The sequence below is a fragment of the Phyllobates terribilis genome, unplaced genomic scaffold, assembly GCF_046119375.1.
Source record: "Phyllobates terribilis strain yellow unplaced genomic scaffold, ASM4611937v1 Scaffold_5__5_contigs__length_657084704, whole genome shotgun sequence".
In the NCBI taxonomy this organism is placed as follows: domain Eukaryota; kingdom Metazoa; phylum Chordata; class Amphibia; order Anura; family Dendrobatidae; genus Phyllobates; species Phyllobates terribilis.
This window is the reverse complement of record NW_027362765.1, coordinates 371040169-371058204: the sequence shown is the minus strand read 5'-3', so window position 1 is coordinate 371058204 and position 18036 is coordinate 371040169. Positions and strand designations below refer to the sequence as shown.

At 47.4% G+C, this 18036-nt stretch overlaps 1 protein-coding gene across 4 annotated transcripts in view; it reads right to left on the bottom strand.

The window, feature by feature from the left end:
* The window catches only part of LOC141273208 (uncharacterized), a 48645-nt gene that overhangs the window by 16121 nt on the left and 14488 nt on the right, over positions 1 to 18036 (bottom strand). For all 4 annotated transcript variants that reach the window (XM_073684768.1, XM_073684769.1, XM_073684767.1 and 1 more), the window contains 6 exons: positions 12110 to 16750; positions 7484 to 7541; positions 4871 to 4953; positions 4543 to 4796; positions 2915 to 3075; positions 1015 to 1167 (listed from right to left, as the gene is read on the bottom strand). In XM_073684768.1, coding sequence (XP_073540869.1) covers positions 1015 to 1167; positions 2915 to 3075; positions 4543 to 4796; positions 4871 to 4953; positions 7484 to 7541; positions 12110 to 16739 — 5339 coding nt within the window. In that variant the 5' untranslated portion in view covers positions 16740 to 16750. The remainder of the gene's footprint in view (positions 1 to 1014; positions 1168 to 2914; positions 3076 to 4542; positions 4797 to 4870; positions 4954 to 7483; positions 7542 to 12109; positions 16751 to 18036) is intronic.

Here is an 18036-nt window from a genome sequence, read left to right as displayed (position 1 = left end):
AAGGGATGGCAGGATGGGGTGGGGGCGCTCTTCCAGGGGCGCTGCTATATTAGATGGCCAAAACGAATAGTGATGCAGATCTATAATGCACGATGGAAGCGCTAATCCAAAAGTCTTACAGTTTATCTCCATAAAACTTGAAAAGTTTTGCAAAACTACATAAAACTTTCAACAGCAGCATAAAAAGTTTTGGAACTTTATGATAAACTTTGTGGTATATTTGTCAACGCTAAATGCATCAGAATTCTGGAGTAACACGGGACAAAAAAAACGCCTGTGTTTCTAGACTTAAACACATAAATATGGGGTTAGATTTACTAGAAAGGGGCATTTCCCAATGTGTGACACCATGCCCCAAAGTTTTGGTAGAAATTTCTGGCGCATAGTAAAACCAACCAATCGGTGGTGTAAGATTAGACTAGACAGGCAGAATATTACTCGTTAGGTTTCATTTCCTCGCCATGCTCAAAATCTCTGCTTGCTGCTAATTAATGGAATTATTTTTTTTTTTGTTTCTTTACAATCAGTAGGATGAAATCCCACCCGGACCTAACACTACAATCGTATTCAGTCTAGTCAATCCTGGATACAATTAGTACAAGCCTTGTGACGTGCTAGGTCTTTATGGAATCATTACATTCGTGTACAGCAAGCAGAGATGTCTATAATGAGGAGAAATTGAGACATATTGGAACATTGAAGAACTTTCATTATGCAATGATAATATTTTACAGAAACCTACAGAAATCCAGACATATAAGACATGCAGCTCTTAGACTTGGCCAGCAGAGGGCAGCACTGGCTACGTCAGGGATTTAGGAGATGTTTCGGTACCAAATTGCACCTCACTATAGTACCAAAACTCAAAGCCTCGGGATAAGTAACGTAACACTGTCCACCACTTCTGATGGGGTCCATACACAGATGGGGGATTGTTTGCTATAAGATTCTCCATCTGTAGCGGATCTATATGAGGGCAGGGGTCCGGTAAGGCGATATACCAGGTCTACTTACATCAGCCTTTGGAAGGTCCTGTCCTGGTAACTCTGATTGGTGACGTACGGTAGGTAGACCCTGCGGAAGTTGGGCTCATGTGCGATCACCACATCACACACCTGGAAGTTGTACATGTTGCTTTCAAATTCTTCTTCCAGGTCAAAAAGGAAACTGATCCAAGACAAAAACACACACAAAAAAAATATATAAAACATGTAATGGTTTCCTATGAATATATTTTACTGAGAAAACTGAGTGACATTCAACATGGTCGCCATTATAGATCCTACAAAAAAAAAATGCCTAAAGAGATTTCTCATTCATGGACACAGGAAATGCTGAAAGCACTGATGGCCATGATATTATGATATTGACTGTCACCCAGCTTCCCTGCACTTGCGAATGGTAAATCTTGGAAGGGTGAATCCCACAATGGCAATTTTTTTTTTTTTTTTTACAAAGCTCAGTATCCGATTGACTATTGTTAATGTACAGTACGAGCCCAACAAAGTTTTTTCTTCTTTTTTTTCCCATGTTTCATCTCCTTGCGTCCCTCAGATCTTAATGCGTGCTTCTATACTTATCTGCTAAAACTACATTTCCCAGCTGCACCCTGTTTCTCCTCAGTGCTGCAGGCCCCCTCTGCTTTACTGGGAGCTTCCTGATAGAGAAAGATGGATCACAATATGGACAATTTTTATATCGGTGTAGGAGATGACCACTGATCGTTCTGAATGTGATGACTGTGACCCATTACTCGACCAATATCAATCACTTTGTACAAAACTCCACATTTCATTGGCGGTTCCTGGGGGGGGGGGGGTCTTCAAAGCACGATCATGCTCCCACCTGCATGAAGAGCAGAGAAGAGCAGAGAAGAGCAGAGAAGAGCAGAGAAGAGCAGAGAAGAGAAGAGAAGAGAAGAGCAGAGAAGAGCAGAGAAGAGCAGAGAAGAGCAGAGAAGAGCAGAGAAGAGCAGAGAAGAGCAGAGAAGAGAAGAGAAGAGAAGAGCAGAGAAGAGCAGAGAAGAGCAGAGAAGAGAAGAGCAGAGAAGAGCAGAGAAGAGCAGAGAAGAGCAGAGAAGAGCAGAGAAGAGCAGAGAAGAGCAGAGAAGAGCAGAGAAGAGCAGAGAAGAGCAGAGAAGAGCAGAGAAGAGCAGAGAAGAGCAGAGAAGAGCAGAGAAGAGCAGAGAAGAGCAGAGAAGAGCAGAGAAGAGCAGAGAAGAGCAGAGAAGAGCAGAGAAGAGCAGAGAAGAGCAGAGAAGAGCAGAGAAGAGCAGAGAAGAGCAGAGAAGAGCTACAACCTGGCTGTCAGATGTTTAATTAGTCAAGGTCATTAGGATTTAGGTGGGTCTCCGTCAGATCATGGACTGCAATGCATGGACTGGCCGTGGGTCTCCTGACCCAAACGTGACAGCTTCATGTATTTATATGAGGCTGCCAAGCTTGGGTTGGGAAAATCGTGGACAGTTCAATGCGTTGTGGTCCGAGATTGTAACGAGATTCACGGATATCTGCATGAGCCCTAAGGAGTCTTCACTGCTGTCCTAGTTTATATTCATGGACCACAAAGCTCGAAAAAAAGTGGAGGCCCTGACAAAGCATGAAAATGTCCGAAAGTGTCACAGGCTTCATTGCTCTGCTCATCCTGTGACCACTGCCTCCATGGATCCCAGTAATCATGTGCTCGTCGCTGGCAGCTCGCATGATCATGGATGTATAAGATGAGCCAGCAAAGCCTTGATATCGACAGTCGTAGCTTGGAAATATTACAGCTCCAGCTACAGGTGAAATAAATAATAAACACGTAGAAAAATGTATAAAAATAAATATCATCATAAAAACATAAAATTAAATAAAGAAATAAAATGTCATCACTCTGCATCTATCTAGAGATCCTGGAGGGAGAGGATACGCACTCGTTGCTGGCATCTCGAACATCTGACAGACGGGAGAACAGCCACTGCCGATCCTGAGCGCTCATCAAGTCCTGCAGTTCTGCGTTTAGCTGGAAATGATCCACTGCGATGTGGAGGCTCCGCAGGTAGAGCGCCTCCGACAGGATGAGCTCAAACTTTGCCTGGTGACGGGGAGACATCAAACGATGAGGAGTAAATCATTGTAATAAAATGTTCTACAACTTTATAATAGATTTTGTATTTCAGGTCTTTATCTCGGATTGCTGTCAGTGAGTGAAAGGGTTAACTCCAGTGGCTGAGAATCTGGCCTGGTCCCAATCCCCCAGCTCAGCAGATATACCTGGACTGACACATTGTACCAAACCCTCAGAAGTATAAGCCTCTGAATGTAAACAATGAAAAGTTACATCTGCTACAGTCAGGAGATAAAACCTACTCCACAAAATATGGAACCCCTCAAGTCTACCCATAACAGTGCGTCATCCGCGGATCCCCCCAAAAACAGCGCGTCATCCGCAGACCCCCCCCCAAAAACAGCACGTCGTCCGCAGATCCCCCCCCAAAACAGCGCGTCGTCCGCAGATCCCCCCCCAAAACAGCGTGTCGTCCGCAGATCCCCCCCCAAAACAGCGCGTCGTCCGCAGATCCCCCCCCCAAAACAGCGCGTCGTTCGCAGATCCCCCCCCAAAACAGCGCGTCGTTCGCAGATCCCCCCCCCCAAAACAGCGCGTCGTTCGCAGATCCCCCCCCCCAAAACAGCGCGTCGTTCGCAGATCCCCCCCCAAAACAGCGTGTCGTTCGCAGATCCCCCCCATAACAGCCCGTCGTCCGCAGATCCCCCCCATAACAGCCCGTCGTCCGCAGACCCCCCATAACAGCGCATCCTCCACAGATCCCCCCATAACAGAGCATCCTCCACAGATCCCCCCATAACAGAGCATCCTCCACAGATCCCCCATAACAGAGCATCTCCACAGATCCCCCCATAACAGAGCATCCTCCACAGATCCCCCCATAACAGAGCATCCTCCACAGATCCCCCATAACAGAGCATCTCCACAGATCCCCCCATAACAGAGCATCCTCCACAGATCCCCCCATAACAGAGCATCCTCCACAGATCCCCCATAACAGAGCATCTCCACAGATCCCCCATAACAGAGCATCCTCCACAGATCCCCCCATAACAGAGCATCCTCCACAGATCCCCCATAACAGAGCATCTCCACAGATCCCCCATAACAGAGCATCCTCCACAGATCCCCCATAACAAAGCATCATCCACAGATTCCCCCATAACAGAGCATCATCCACAGATTCCCCCATAACAGAGCATCATCCACAGATTCCCCCATAACAGAGCATCATCCACAGATCCCCCATAACAGAGCATCATCCACAGATTCCCCCATAACAGAGCATCATCCACAGATCCCCCATAACAGAGAGTCATCCACAGATCCCCCATAACAGAGAGTCATCCACAGATCCCCCATAACAGAGAGTCATCCACAGATCCCCCATAACAGAGAGTCATCCACAGATCCCCCCATAACAGAGAGTCATCCACAGATCCCCCCATAACAGCGCGTTATCCAGATGAGAGTTATTCCAGACTCTGCTCGCACCTCCTGCAGCTTCTGCTCCTCTCGGGTCATTGATAGGAAGGTGACGCTGTCCCGGATTTTGGGGATGTCCTGCCATAGAGAGTCAGCTGAGGAGATGGAGAGACGCTGCAGGTAGGACTCCTGGGATGATAGGATCCTCCGCCGCACTCGTGGAGAGCTGGGCAGGCTGTCCTCTGCCGGAGAGTCGCCAGGCTTCTGCCTTTGGATCTCCTGGTTCAGAGCCACATCGCTGTACTCCTGATACAGAAGGCTGGCTGCAGGGGGAGAGCAAGGACTCAGAAATAGATGCACTATATCCAAGGAGAAAACATGGCCGCAAACAACTTACAGGAGTTTATGAATGTGGAGTAACGTCGGTGGATACTCTCTGATGACTCTGAGGAAGGGGCTGCGATCTTGCTGCGGGACCCTCTTAGGAAAAAAAAAAAAAAAAAGTTACCAATTACTGGCGGCTCTGATAATCAATAAGTTATATTCCTTCATTGTCCTGAACAGTCTGATGGAAAATATATATTCATGTATTGCTTAAAGGGATAGCCGACTGCTGGGGATCCACCACATTATAATGGGGCATGTAGAGCCTTGTTCTCACGATCAGTGGGCAGCACTCACTATTCTGTGTACATACATTACATTACTGATCCTGAGTTACATCCTGTATTATACTCCAGAGCTGCACTCACTATTCTGCTGGTGCAGTCACTGTGTACATACATTACATTACTGATCCTGTACTGATCCCGAGTTACATCCTGTATTATACTCCAGAGCTGCACTCACTATTCTGCTGGTGCAGTCACTGTGTACATACATTACATTACTGATCCTGAGTTACATCCTGTATTATACTCCAGAGCTGCACGCACTATTCTGCTGGTGCAGTCAATGTGTACATACATTACATTACTGATCCTGAATTACATCCTGTATTATACTCCAGAGCTGTACTCACTATTCTGCTGGTGCATTCACTGTGTACATACATTACATTACTGATCCTGAATTACATCCTGTATTATACCCCAGAGCTGCACTCACTATTCTGCTGGTGCAGTCACTGTGTACATACATTACATTACTGATCCTGTAATGATCCTGAGTTACATCCTGTATTATACTCCAGAGCTGCACTCACTATTCTGCTGGTGCAGTCACTGTGTACATACATTACATTACTGATCCTGAATTACATCCTGTATTATACCCCAGAGCTGCACTCACTATTCTGCTGGTGCAGTCACTGTGTACATACATTACATTACTGATCCTGAATTACATCCTGTATTATACTCCAGAGCTGCACTCACTATTCTGCTGGTGCAGTCACTGTGTACATACAATACATTACTGTCAGGGAAATAATGAGGAATATTGAAAGCCTGTCATAGATATTGAGTCCATTTCTCCCTTATTCCCCTTTTGGTCAGTACAAAGCTGTCTCCATAAAAATCTCAGCACGAAGCCCCAAGTAACAGTCCTGAGTAAGGCCTTAAACAAACTGCTGGCAGCCAAGAAGTGTTATAACTTAGTTAAGATGGGAGCATCTTCTCCCTGGAAGACGCAGGGGGTGATTAAAACGCAGGATTGCAATAGAGCTTGCTTCCCGAGCTTCAATAAGAAATCTCCAGACACTTTGACTCCGAAATTAAATATGAAATATTGTAAGTTCCATACGTCCGACAATAAGGGGACCTATATTTTTAGTGGCAGAATCAGCCAAGGAGCAATTCCCTGTCACTTTAAGTATCTGCATAGAGCTGTAGCGCAAAAACACAAGGATAGCAGACTGCAACTATGCGATGTGTGGTCTCTACATGAAGGTAAAATCATAATAGAAAATAGGATATCACTTTTGGGCTTCTGGTATCAATGCGTGATCCCAAAAAACAGGTTTTTAATACAAACCTGAAGGGTGGAGCCCAGCCCCTGTGATGTCACCACGGGGGGGGGGGGGGGGGGCTTGGGTCTCTCCCTTCAGTATAAAATAGTTTGTTGAGACTGAAGCCGTGTTCTCTGTCCGGGAGTGCATATCTATCATAGCGGAGGACCATGTTCGATAACAGCAAGCGGAGCGTCTCCCCTCCACCTATATGGAATTGTTGCAGCGATCTATATAGTGTAAGTTTCTCCTTTTATCCTGTTTTATTTGTGTAACTGCTTATGTATTTTAATGTCTCCTTGGTAACATCCTTGTATATATTTTTCCTAAACACGGCCTCCCTTTTGGATTAATAGTCCTGTTTCTTTTGTCCTGTAATCGTTCCCTACCCCGAAGCCATATACGCTACCAGAACACAGGCGCCCGCCCAGGCCTGTATAATATTTAAAATCTGGACGGTGGTGGCAGAGAATAATATTAATAATCGGGCTATCGTGAAGCTGACAGTGACAGTACAGGGGCGTAAACACATATTCCATGCGTTGGAATCCGGAGATGTGATACCCATACGCTCACTGGTCGCTTGCCGATACCTAAGGAGTGAGCAGTCTGGATCGTGAGCTCGCGATTCCGGACGAAATATTGACAGCGTGACGGCAACGGCGAGATATTGCATGATCTCCCTGGTGTCGTCCCTGGGAATCCCTGACAATTACGGGTCCCGAGTTATATCCTGTATTATACTCCAGAGCTGCGCTCATTATTCTGCTGGTGCAGTCACTGTGTACATACATTACATTACTGATCCTGTACTGATTCTGAGTTACATCCTGTATTATACCGCAGAGCTGCACTCACATTGGTGGCATGTAGAATTGTAGCCAATCACATGGTAGACAGCGATATACTTGGCATTTTGAATGGCTGAGCAATAGACAGAGGCACCACATGGCCATGCACAGATCGCCTACAGGTCCAACTATTTTTGCAAATCTTTTTATTAATCTACTGGGAAGTGTGGGTCACGATGACAACCACGATGGGCTCAGCTTGTGGACTTACCTTAGTAGTACAGATTCTGGATTATTGGGCTTCTCTTTGGTTCTCTGATGTCCTTCCTCTGCAAAGTAATAAAACATCTGTCTGTATATAGATAAAATCTACCTCTGGCCATATACACACAAGCAGTTCACCAGTAATACCCTAATACCATGCAAGTCTGCATTTTCCTTAACCTACTTTGCACTGATGAGGGGCAAGAACCCCAAAATAGCAATCTGCAGATAAGGATGGCTTGGCTCTGAGGAGCCCCAGTCACTACCTGGCACATGTTAATAGAACCTGCATGGAATTTTTTTTTTCCCAACAAGTTGTTGAATGAGGAATCGTGTGGGGGAATCTTTATTCAAATAAAGTTTTTTTTTCTGTGTCTGATTAAACACCTTTCCATTACTAACCCCAGGGGTTGATGTCAGATGTGATTTTTGACAAATCACAGCTGTCATCAACCCAACTACCATTACCCTGATTGTCACCTCACCAGGGTAATCGGGAAGAGATGGGCAAAGCACCAGAATTGGAGCATCTAATGTGATGTGCCAATTCTGGGGCAGCTGCTGGATGGTATTTTTAAGCTGGGAACAGCCTAATAACCAGACACCTTCCCAGCATGATAATATAAATCCACAGCTGTCTGCTTTACCTTTGCTGGTTAGCAAAAATAAGGGGAAACCCTACGTAATTTTTTTTAAATTCTTTATTAAGTTAAACCAGGCTAAAAACACTAGCAACTCATGTGCTTTTTTTTGTAACTGCAGATTTACCGCATCTATTGCAGGTCTATGTGGAAATTCCATACAGAAGACTGAGCGTTCCCATAAGATAAATTGACATGCTGTGACTCAAACTCGGACCGCAGGTGATTTTACGCAGCGTAAAAAAGAAACCCAGTGGGCATGAGATTTTTATTAATCCCATCCACTGTGCTTGTACTGTACAACACAGTGTTTTGGACGCAGCAAAAAAATATGCTGCGTCCAGATCGCTAGCATTACTGATCATTGGGCATGCAGCCTAAGGCAATAAACCCTGCCTATATGCCTCTAATCCAAAATTATCTTTCCTCCACAAGCTCTCCTACACTGAATGCAGATAATAGCAGTTTTACTAGAGAAGGGACAGTAAGTAGCCCTGAAAAGAACTTTTGTTTTAATGGTGCAGCAGAAGTATACAAGTGCTACAATAGCAATTAAACCCTGCCTATATGCCTGCTCTAATCTAAGCTCTCTCTCCTAGATCAGCTCTCGCTGAACTACAGAGCATCGCATCCCCGGTCTTATACAAGACTCGATGATGCGATGTGGCCGGCCAAGCACAATAATGTCAGTATTCAACATGGCTACGGCATTACCGTGATTGGCAGGCAATCCCTGCATGTTTATTGGCTAACAGCCGCAAAACATACTGGGCGGGGACTTGAGCATGGTTCTCGAGCACCCTTGATACTCGGTCGAGTATCGAGCAGTGACGAGCGCGCCGAAGCTCAGTCGAGTATCGAGCAGTGACGAGCGCGCCGAAGCTCAGTCGAGTATCGAGCAGTGACGAGCGCGCCGAAGCTCAGTCGAGTATCGAGCAGTGACGAGCGCGCCGAAGCTCAGTCGAGTATCGAGCAGTGACGAGCGCGCCGAAGCTCAGTCGAGTATCGAGCAGTGACGAGCGCGCCGAAGCTCAGTCGAGTATCGAGCAGTGACGAGCGCGCCGAAGCTCAGTCGAGTATCGAGCAGTGACGAGCGCGCCGAAGCTCAGTCGAGTATCGAGCAGTGACGAGCGCGCCGAAGCTCAGTCGAGTATCGAGCAGTGACGAGCGCGCCGAAGCTCAGTCGAGTATCGAGCAGTGACGAGCGCGCCGAAGCTCAGTCGAGTATCGAGCAGTGACGAGCGCGCCGAAGCTCAGTCGAGTATCGAGCAGTGACGAGCGCGCCGAAGCTCAGTCGAGTATCGAGCAGTGACGAGCGCGCCGAAGCTCAGTCGAGTATCGAGCAGTGACGAGCGCGCCGAAGCTCAGTCGAGTATCGAGCAGTGACGAGCGCGCCGAAGCTCAGTCGAGTATCGAGCAGTGACGAGCGCGCCGAAGCTCAGTCGAGTATCGAGCAGTGACGAGCGCGCCGAAGCTCAGTCGAGTATCGAGCAGTGACGAGCGCGCCGAAGCTCAGTCGAGTATCGAGCAGTGACGAGCGCGCCGAAGCTCAGTCGAGTATCGAGCAGTGACGAGCGCGCCGAAGCTCAGTCGAGTATCGAGCAGTGACGAGCGCGCCGAAGCTCAGTCGAGTATCGAGCAGTGACGAGCGCGCCGAAGCTCAGTCGAGTATCGAGCAGTGACGAGCGCGCCGAAGCTCAGTCGAGTATCGAGCAGTGACGAGCGCGCCGAAGCTCAGTCGAGTATCGAGCAGTGACGAGCGCGCCGAAGCTCAGTCGAGTATCGAGCAGTGACGAGCGCGCCGAAGCTCAGTCGAGTATCGAGCAGTGACGAGCGCGCCGAAGCTCAGTCGAGTATCGAGCAGTGACGAGCGCGCCGAAGCTCAGTCGAGTATCGAGCAGTGACGAGCGCGCCGAAGCTCAGTCGAGTATCGAGCAGTGACGAGCGCGCCGAAGCTCAGTCGAGTATCGAGCAGTGACGAGCGCGCCGAAGCTCAGTCGAGTATCGAGCAGTGACGAGCGCGCCGAAGCTCAGTCGAGTATCGAGCAGTGACGAGCGCGCCGAAGCTCAGTCGAGTATCGAGCAGTGACGAGCGCGCCGAAGCTCAGTCGAGTATCGAGCAGTGACGAGCGCGCCGAAGCTCAGTCGAGTATCGAGCAGTGACGAGCGCGCCGAAGCTCAGTCGAGTATCGAGCAGTGACGAGCGCGCCGAAGCTCAGTCGAGTATCGAGCAGTGACGAGCGCGCCGAAGCTCAGTCGAGTATCGAGCAGTGACGAGCGCGCCGAAGCTCAGTCGAGTATCGAGCAGTGACGAGCGCGCCGAAGCTCAGTCGAGTATCGAGCAGTGACGAGCGCGCCGAAGCTCAGTCGAGTATCGAGCAGTGACGAGCGCGCCGAAGCTCAGTCGAGTATCGAGCAGTGACGAGCGCGCCGAAGCTCAGTCGAGTATCGAGCAGTGACGAGCGCGCCGAAGCTCAGTCGAGTATCGAGCAGTGACGAGCGCGCCGAAGCTCAGTCGAGTATCGAGCAGTGACGAGCGCGCCGAAGCTCAGTCGAGTATCGAGCAGTGACGAGCGCGCCGAAGCTCAGTCGAGTATCGAGCAGTGACGAGCGCGCCGAAGCTCAGTCGAGTATCGAGCAGTGACGAGCACGCCGAAGCTCAGTCGAGTATCGAGCAGTGACGAGCACGCCGAAGCTCAGTCGAGTATCGAGCAGTGACGAGCACGCCGAAGCTCAGTCGAGTATCGAGCAGTGACGAGCACGCCGAAGCTCAGTCGAGTATCGAGCAGTGACGAGCACGCCGAAGCTCAGTCGAGTATCGAGCAGTGACGAGCACGCCGAAGCTCAGTCGAGTATCGAGCAGTGACGAGCACGCCGAAGCTCAGTCGAGTATCGAGCAGTGACGAGCACGCCGAAGCTCAGTCGAGTATCGAGCAGTGACGAGCACGCCGAAGCTCAGTCGAGTATCGAGCAGTGACGAGCACGCCGAAGCTCAGTCGAGTATCGAGCAGTGACGAGCACGCCGAAGCTCAGTCGAGTATCGAGCAGTGACGAGCACGCCGAAGCTCAGTCGAGTATCGAGCAGTGACGAGCACGCCGAAGCTCAGTCGAGTATCGAGCAGTGACGAGCACGCCGAAGCTCAGTCGAGTATCGAGCAGTGACGAGCACGCCGAAGCTCAGTCGAGTATCGAGCAGTGACGAGCACGCCGAAGCTCAGTCGAGTATCGAGCAGTGACGAGCACGCCGAAGCTCGGTCAAGTATCGAGCAGTGACGAGCACGCTCACTCATCTCTAGTTATTACCTATCCTGTGATGGTCGAAGGTCCGACCGCTGGGACCGCACCAGCCTAAAGAACGGGGCAATTTTATTCCTGTTAGTATGCATAGGTGATAACTTAGACAGCTAAAAATCATTTCAAACGTTTTGCGCATTCGTTAGGTGACATGGACAGTTGTAGAGGTTTGTAATGGTGCTCAATTAATTTAATTTTATTTTTTGTGTTATGGTTGCAACATTCGAAATCTCCCATCGGTCAATTGACACAGACTCCAATCATCATAGATCTATCTAAAGTTTATCTTCGTTTAAATGAGGAGGTGCACGAAGTTTGGCTGAGTGAGACTGGTCTTAAGAGTGAATCTTTTTTTGGACTGGATGAATAATGGTTCAGGTTCAAAAGCACAAATTGTGTTTGTCCGTTTGATTGACGAGACATCTCCCATACGCAGATCCCTAGGCACCATATTTTTTAATTGGTCATATGCATGATCACTGCTCTCCAAACTGTTGTAGAAACAGTCCATAACTTCACATTCACCAGCAACAGTAGGCACTATACAAGAATGAGTTTGGAATGCGATAACATGTTAATTTGATAGTATTGCCATCATAAGGGAAAAAAATAAAAATATATGATTATATACATAAAATCATACACACACTGAATGATGAAAAAAAGTTCTCAAATCTTGATATTTCCCCTACACCTACCTCTTACAGTTGCCATAGAAGATGAACCTCTCGATTGACCAGTCTCTTCTAAAATTCTTTGCTGTTGCGGTAATTGCCTATTTCTCGAAGAAATTTTGATATTCAATGGTTGGATCTTTGGCAAGTTACTAGTTATAGGTCCCATTGGATCATCTCTTTGAGGGATGGCGGGTAGGTTTGGGCTACTAAACCTTTTGGTAGTTGGTTTAACCCCAACATTGCTTCTTTTGTGCCTTATGGTGGCTCGTCTTATCAGGGGATTCTCTTGTGTTTTCAGAGATCGAATCTCATTTACCCCACCCACGTAACGTGTAGGGTGAGGAGGAAGCCACACGGGGTTTACTGAAGGAGGCAGCATTGTTTGGGTATTAGAGGTTTCTTCACTTGATATTTGGGGTTCTCCAACAATATTTTCAGGGTTATGCATGTTCAGAAAAAATGGATTTTCTTGATAATCTTGACTTGGATTTTCTATTTTGCCTTGTCGATTGTTCTCTTCCTGGTAGAACCCAGATTCTTGCTTGTGGCCTAACAAAAGCATAGGGTTAAATATCTGTGTAGGGTAGAACGTATGTTCCTTTGTTGATGTTGTATCCTTTGCTTTATGTGAAGTTTTCTTTTCATCTGGCATTGAATACAAGACGGAAGTTGGGGTTTTCTCCAGAGATTTTGTTGAGGTAGGGGTGTAAGAAGAGGTAAATTTGTCACAAGGAGGTGTTACACTTCTCAATCTACCCCTGGAAGAACCTTCGCTGTAGGACACGGACTGCAGTTTTTCTTCTTGGTCACGATTCAAGTATGGATCTGTGTTACTTCGCTGCCTTCTTAAGAGTTTTATATTTTCTAAGTCTATATCTGTGTTTTTTTCAGTTTCTGAACTACGTGTTGTTGTGTCTTGGTCAAGGTCAGTCGCAGAATGAATATCACCCAAAGTAGTTTCTTCATGGTCGGATTCTCTGCATGATTCTTCTGGAGGTAAATTGGTGGTTTCTTGTGCAGCTATACATTCTGTATCTACAGTCTTTAGTAAAATAACATGAGATTTACTTTTCAAATCAAGTTCATCTACATTTCTAGGTACAATCCCAATGCCCTTCAATCTCATGGGAAAAAAATCTAGTTTATAATTATCAAGCTCATCCTGTAGAACTTCTTGAGTGCTTTGACCCACCTGTGGGAGACATGGACTTATGTGAGAGTCCAACATTTCTTGAGTTGTTGTTTCTTCCTGATGAGGTTCTGGACAGTCTAACGGCGCATCTTGGAGACTAGTGCTTGAATGAACTTTTGAGTCAGTGCTTTGTTCTATAAGTAATTCCGATAGTGGCAGACATGGTTCCCCAATTCCTTGGCCATAAGAAGATCCAACTTCGACCATCGGTTCTGCATTGTATCCAAGACGTAGGTTGTAATAAGGTTCATTTTGGGTATCTGTAGGTCTTATATTATCAGGATCTACAGGGTGGGTTTCCATGTCCTGTAAAATCTCTGCATATTCCACCTGTCTTTTTTCTTCCATCTGTGGAGGACCACCAACATGGAGTTGGGTTTCTGTATCCATCATTGACCCTACACATGATTTCTCATTGAGAAATACTGGAGTAATGTACTTTAACTCAAGTAGTGCCTCTTGGTTCAATACATTTGGAAGATCTTCAGAAAGTCCCTCATCCGTCTCTACGAGATTCTCAATGCCAAGAAGCTTCTCTTCAAGTCTTGCGCACTCTAGATCGGTGATCTCTATATCCTCACTTAGCCCATGTTTACTGGATGTTTTTGCCAAATCCCATCTTTGTTTCGAAATCTCATGATCTACCTCATGTTCATTGGTGACACTTTTTTCGAGGACCCTCGAAGCTTCGGAAAGTTTATCATTGCATTCACAATCCATATTAGATTTCATCTGAGCTTGTTTATCTGCCATTTCCCTTTCTTCACTGGATGGTTCAATGACGATTCTTTCCGATATCTCAGAAGTTATATTTAATACATTTATATCATCAGAGTCAGGTGTCTCCTGCAAAGTATTTTCCCTGAAAGTCTCTTTATAAATGCCCTGCATCTCTTGACTGTCTGTCCCTTCATAGACTTCCTGAATTTCTTTAAGCTTTGCCTCTTCATGAAAGGTCTCTTTACAGACATTCGAGACTTCTTCATTGATAGTTTCTATGTAGACTTCCCGAGCCTCACGAGGATCTCTTTCTTGATCACTATGTGTTCCATCACTGAAAGTCTCTATATTGACACCTTCACTCTCGGTATCATCTGTAATGGACTCTAGCTTTTCTATACTATTCATTTCATTTTCATCTAGACTTTCTGCAGTTACGGTCTCTTTTTTATCGTCTGAGGTTCCTTGGTTCTCAGTTACCATATTGTCATCCAATGCCTGGTCAGGCACAGCACTTTTATTTTCCTTATTAAGATCTATCCTACAGTCATCAAAATCTGCACTTTCCATCCCACTGACTGTCTCATTATCCCGGACCTCTGGATCTACATTGTGATCATGGGGCCTATTCACGTCACTAACAGTCTCATTATCTAGAGGCCTAACTAACTCCCTGACTGTCTCTTCATTAGGATACATAATCAAGTGACCGACTGATTCCTGAACAAGAGGCCCAGTTCGTTCCTCCCTGCTCATCACCTGACCATGAGGCTCAGCCTCCTCACTGACTGTCTCCAGAGCATAAGACCTAGTATCACCATCATATGTGTCCTGACTGTAAAGGGAGGCCTCCCTTATATCTGTTTCCATATGCTCAGGCTCAAGCTCCTCACTGACCGTCTCCTGCCCATGAGGCTCAAGCTCCTCACTCACCGTCTCCTGCCCATGAGGCTCAAGCTCCTCACTCACCGTCTCCTGCCCATGAGGCTCAAGCTCCTCACTCACCGTCTCCTGCCCATGAGGCTCAAGCTCCTCACTCACCGTCTCCTGCCCATGAGGCTCAAGCTCCTCACTCACCGTCTCCTGCCCATGAGGCTCAAGCTCCTCACTCACCGTCTCCTGCCCATGAGGCTCAAGCTCCTCACTCACCGTCTCCTGCCCATGAGGCTCAAGCTCCTCACTCACCGTCTCCTGCCCATGAGGCTCAAGCTCCTCACTCACCGTCTCCTGCCCATGAGGCTCAAGCTCCTCACTCACCGTCTCCTGCCCATGAGGCTCAAGCTCCTCACTCACCGTCTCCTGCCCATGAGGCTCAAGCTCCTCACTCACCGTCTCCTGCCCATGAGGCTCAAGCTCCTCACTCACCGTCTCCTGCCCATGAGGCTCAAGCTCCTCACTCACCGTCTCCTGCCCATGAGGCTCAAGCTCCTCACTCACCGTCTCCTGCCCATGAGGCTCAAGCTCCTCACTCACCGTCTCCTGCCCATGAGGCTCAAGCTCCTCACTGACCGTCTCCTGCCCATGAGGCTCAAGCTCCTCACTGACCGTCTCCTGCCCATGAGGCTCAAGCTCCTCACTGACCGTCTCCTGCCCATGAGGCTCAAGCTCCTCACTCACCGTCTCATGACCTTGAGGCTCAAGCTCCTCACTGACCGTCTCATGACCTTGAGGCCCAGCCTCCTTACTGACTGTTACATGAAAATAAGTCTCAGTATCCTTATTAACAGTGTCATGCCCATGAGTCCAAGTATCTTCACCAACTGTCTGATGACAATGAGGCTCAGCCTCTTCATTAACTGTCTCAAGACCGCAAGGCCCAGCCTCCTCACCAACTGTTACATGAATATGAGGATCAGCATCCTCTTTGACTCTCTCCTGACCATGATGCCCACTGTCTTCATTCACAGTCTCAGGACTATGGAGCCCAATGTCCTCACTGACTGTTTCATGAGCATGAGGTTTATCTTCCTCGCTAATTTTCTCGTAAACATGAGGCTCAGACTGTTCACTGACGATCTCATGACCATGAGGCTCGACCTCCTCATTGTGTTTCTCCTGAGCTTGAGGCCCAGTGTCCTCGCTCATTCTTTGATGACCATGAATCCCTGAGTCTTTAATGAACGTTTCCTGACCATGAGGCCCAGCCTCCTCCATGATTGGTTTTGGATCATGGTGCCCAACCTTCTCATTATGCATCTCTTGACCAGATGACCCAGTGTCCTCTCTGATCTCGTGTGGATCACAAGGTTCTAGGTCAAGTGCAACACTTTTTTCGCTGGCGGTCTCCCATTCGTCTGTTCCATCGCTGGATGCTTCAAGCTCTTTAAAGCTTTTCTCGCTTTCCTCATTAGGAGGTCTCATTTCAATGTCAGAATGTCTCTCCCCTGTGGTGGTCTCCACCATAGCAGGAGAGGACTCCAGTTCACCCAGTAAGGTGGTATCACATATTCCTTGTGTGTTATCATTGGAAGGTGACGTGTCTAGTGATCTTTGACTTGTTTCTTTATGGCGAGGAGATACGCTGGCCTGGGTCCCAGCATTTATGATTTCATTAGTCAGCATTTCCAAGGTAGGTGGCTGTAAATTCTCCAGTAAATCAGAGTCCGCTTCCATAACTGTCTCATAACTGAGGCAGATGCGGTCTGCCTCGTTTGTTCTTCTGCACGTAGATGTCACGCTTCTCTCTGAGCCATCGGCCTCCTGTTTCGCTCCTTGCTCATCTTTCAAAATACTTTCCATTGTTACTCCATCTGTAAGATAAAGGGAAAAGACTTTACAAAAGGGAAAACCAAAAATAAAAACGCGGTCAAGAAATGGAAAGGTCATGAAGAGGGAGTGTCCATTTTTACAATAGGCATCCTTCTAGAGGTCCTGGAACGCATAGTATTCATTGTAGGCACCTACAGATGTCAATGCTGCTCTGTCAACCTCACGACCTACTGCTGGAGGAGTGTTCTTGGAGTGGAAGGTCGCTTCTGGCATAAACAAGTCCTAAAGGCACCCTAATATAGCAAACAGCCACTGTAAGCAATGATTGAGGGCCCCAAGTCCGGCTACGCACAACACTGCACTATGTAACCTTATTGGAAGGGTTCACACATGGTGTTATTTTTTGGTGCAACCTCAGCAAAATCTGCATTTGGATTTTGTTGTGGATTGTGCTTCAAAGAGGATTTCACTCGTGCTACATTGAAAGTGGGAAAACCCGCTGTGAAAATCTGTGACTAGGCATGAGTGGATCAGTTCAAAATTTAAGTGATTGTGCAAATTAGCAAAATTGGGGCAGGCCATCTGCCATTTGTAAAGGGTCAAAAAAGTAAAAAACACAAACAAAACAAAAAATAAAACACATTCAACTCGCTGCTCTCCTTTTTCACTGTTACAGCCCCACGTGGAGCTCCGTCCTGCCTCCAACGGCAAGTAGGCCTACGACGGCAAAGCATACTTTGCCCAAGGCCCAGTCAGCTTCTCAGGTGACGCACGTTGTGGAGCAGGAAGTCCCGGCACAGAGTGAAGATCCAGGTATGAAAGTCGCATACCAAAGGAAAGATGGTAGACGAAGCTTCGCGGCGGTGGGACAAGTGAGCAGCGAGGTTTTGTTTTTTTTCCACCTTACGTTCATTATGTCCTGGGGTCTGGAGAGACTACAGAGTATGATAAGGAGTATTCGATTTGTATTGGATAACTTCGATGCAGATTGAATTTCCTGGCCAAATTTGCTCATCACTTTTGGTGACAAATCTGCAAAAGCATTGGGTGCTTCAGATTTGAACATTTGCTGCATGCTTATTTTATCTGGCACATCATCCACGTACCCAGTATTATAATCCACTGCGAATATAAAAAGGAGCCGGTCGTGTTCCCCAAACGGTATTAACCTGCAGATATGGGGTTCCATTGCCGTTCAGCTGCCATACTGATGGTGCGGCTACTTGGAGAAAATGAACTTTATTATTCCAGGAAGCCTCCTGCTTTCAGTCATAGAGGCATGCACAGAACGGATTCAGCCACAACTCACAGTCACTGCATTGTGAGC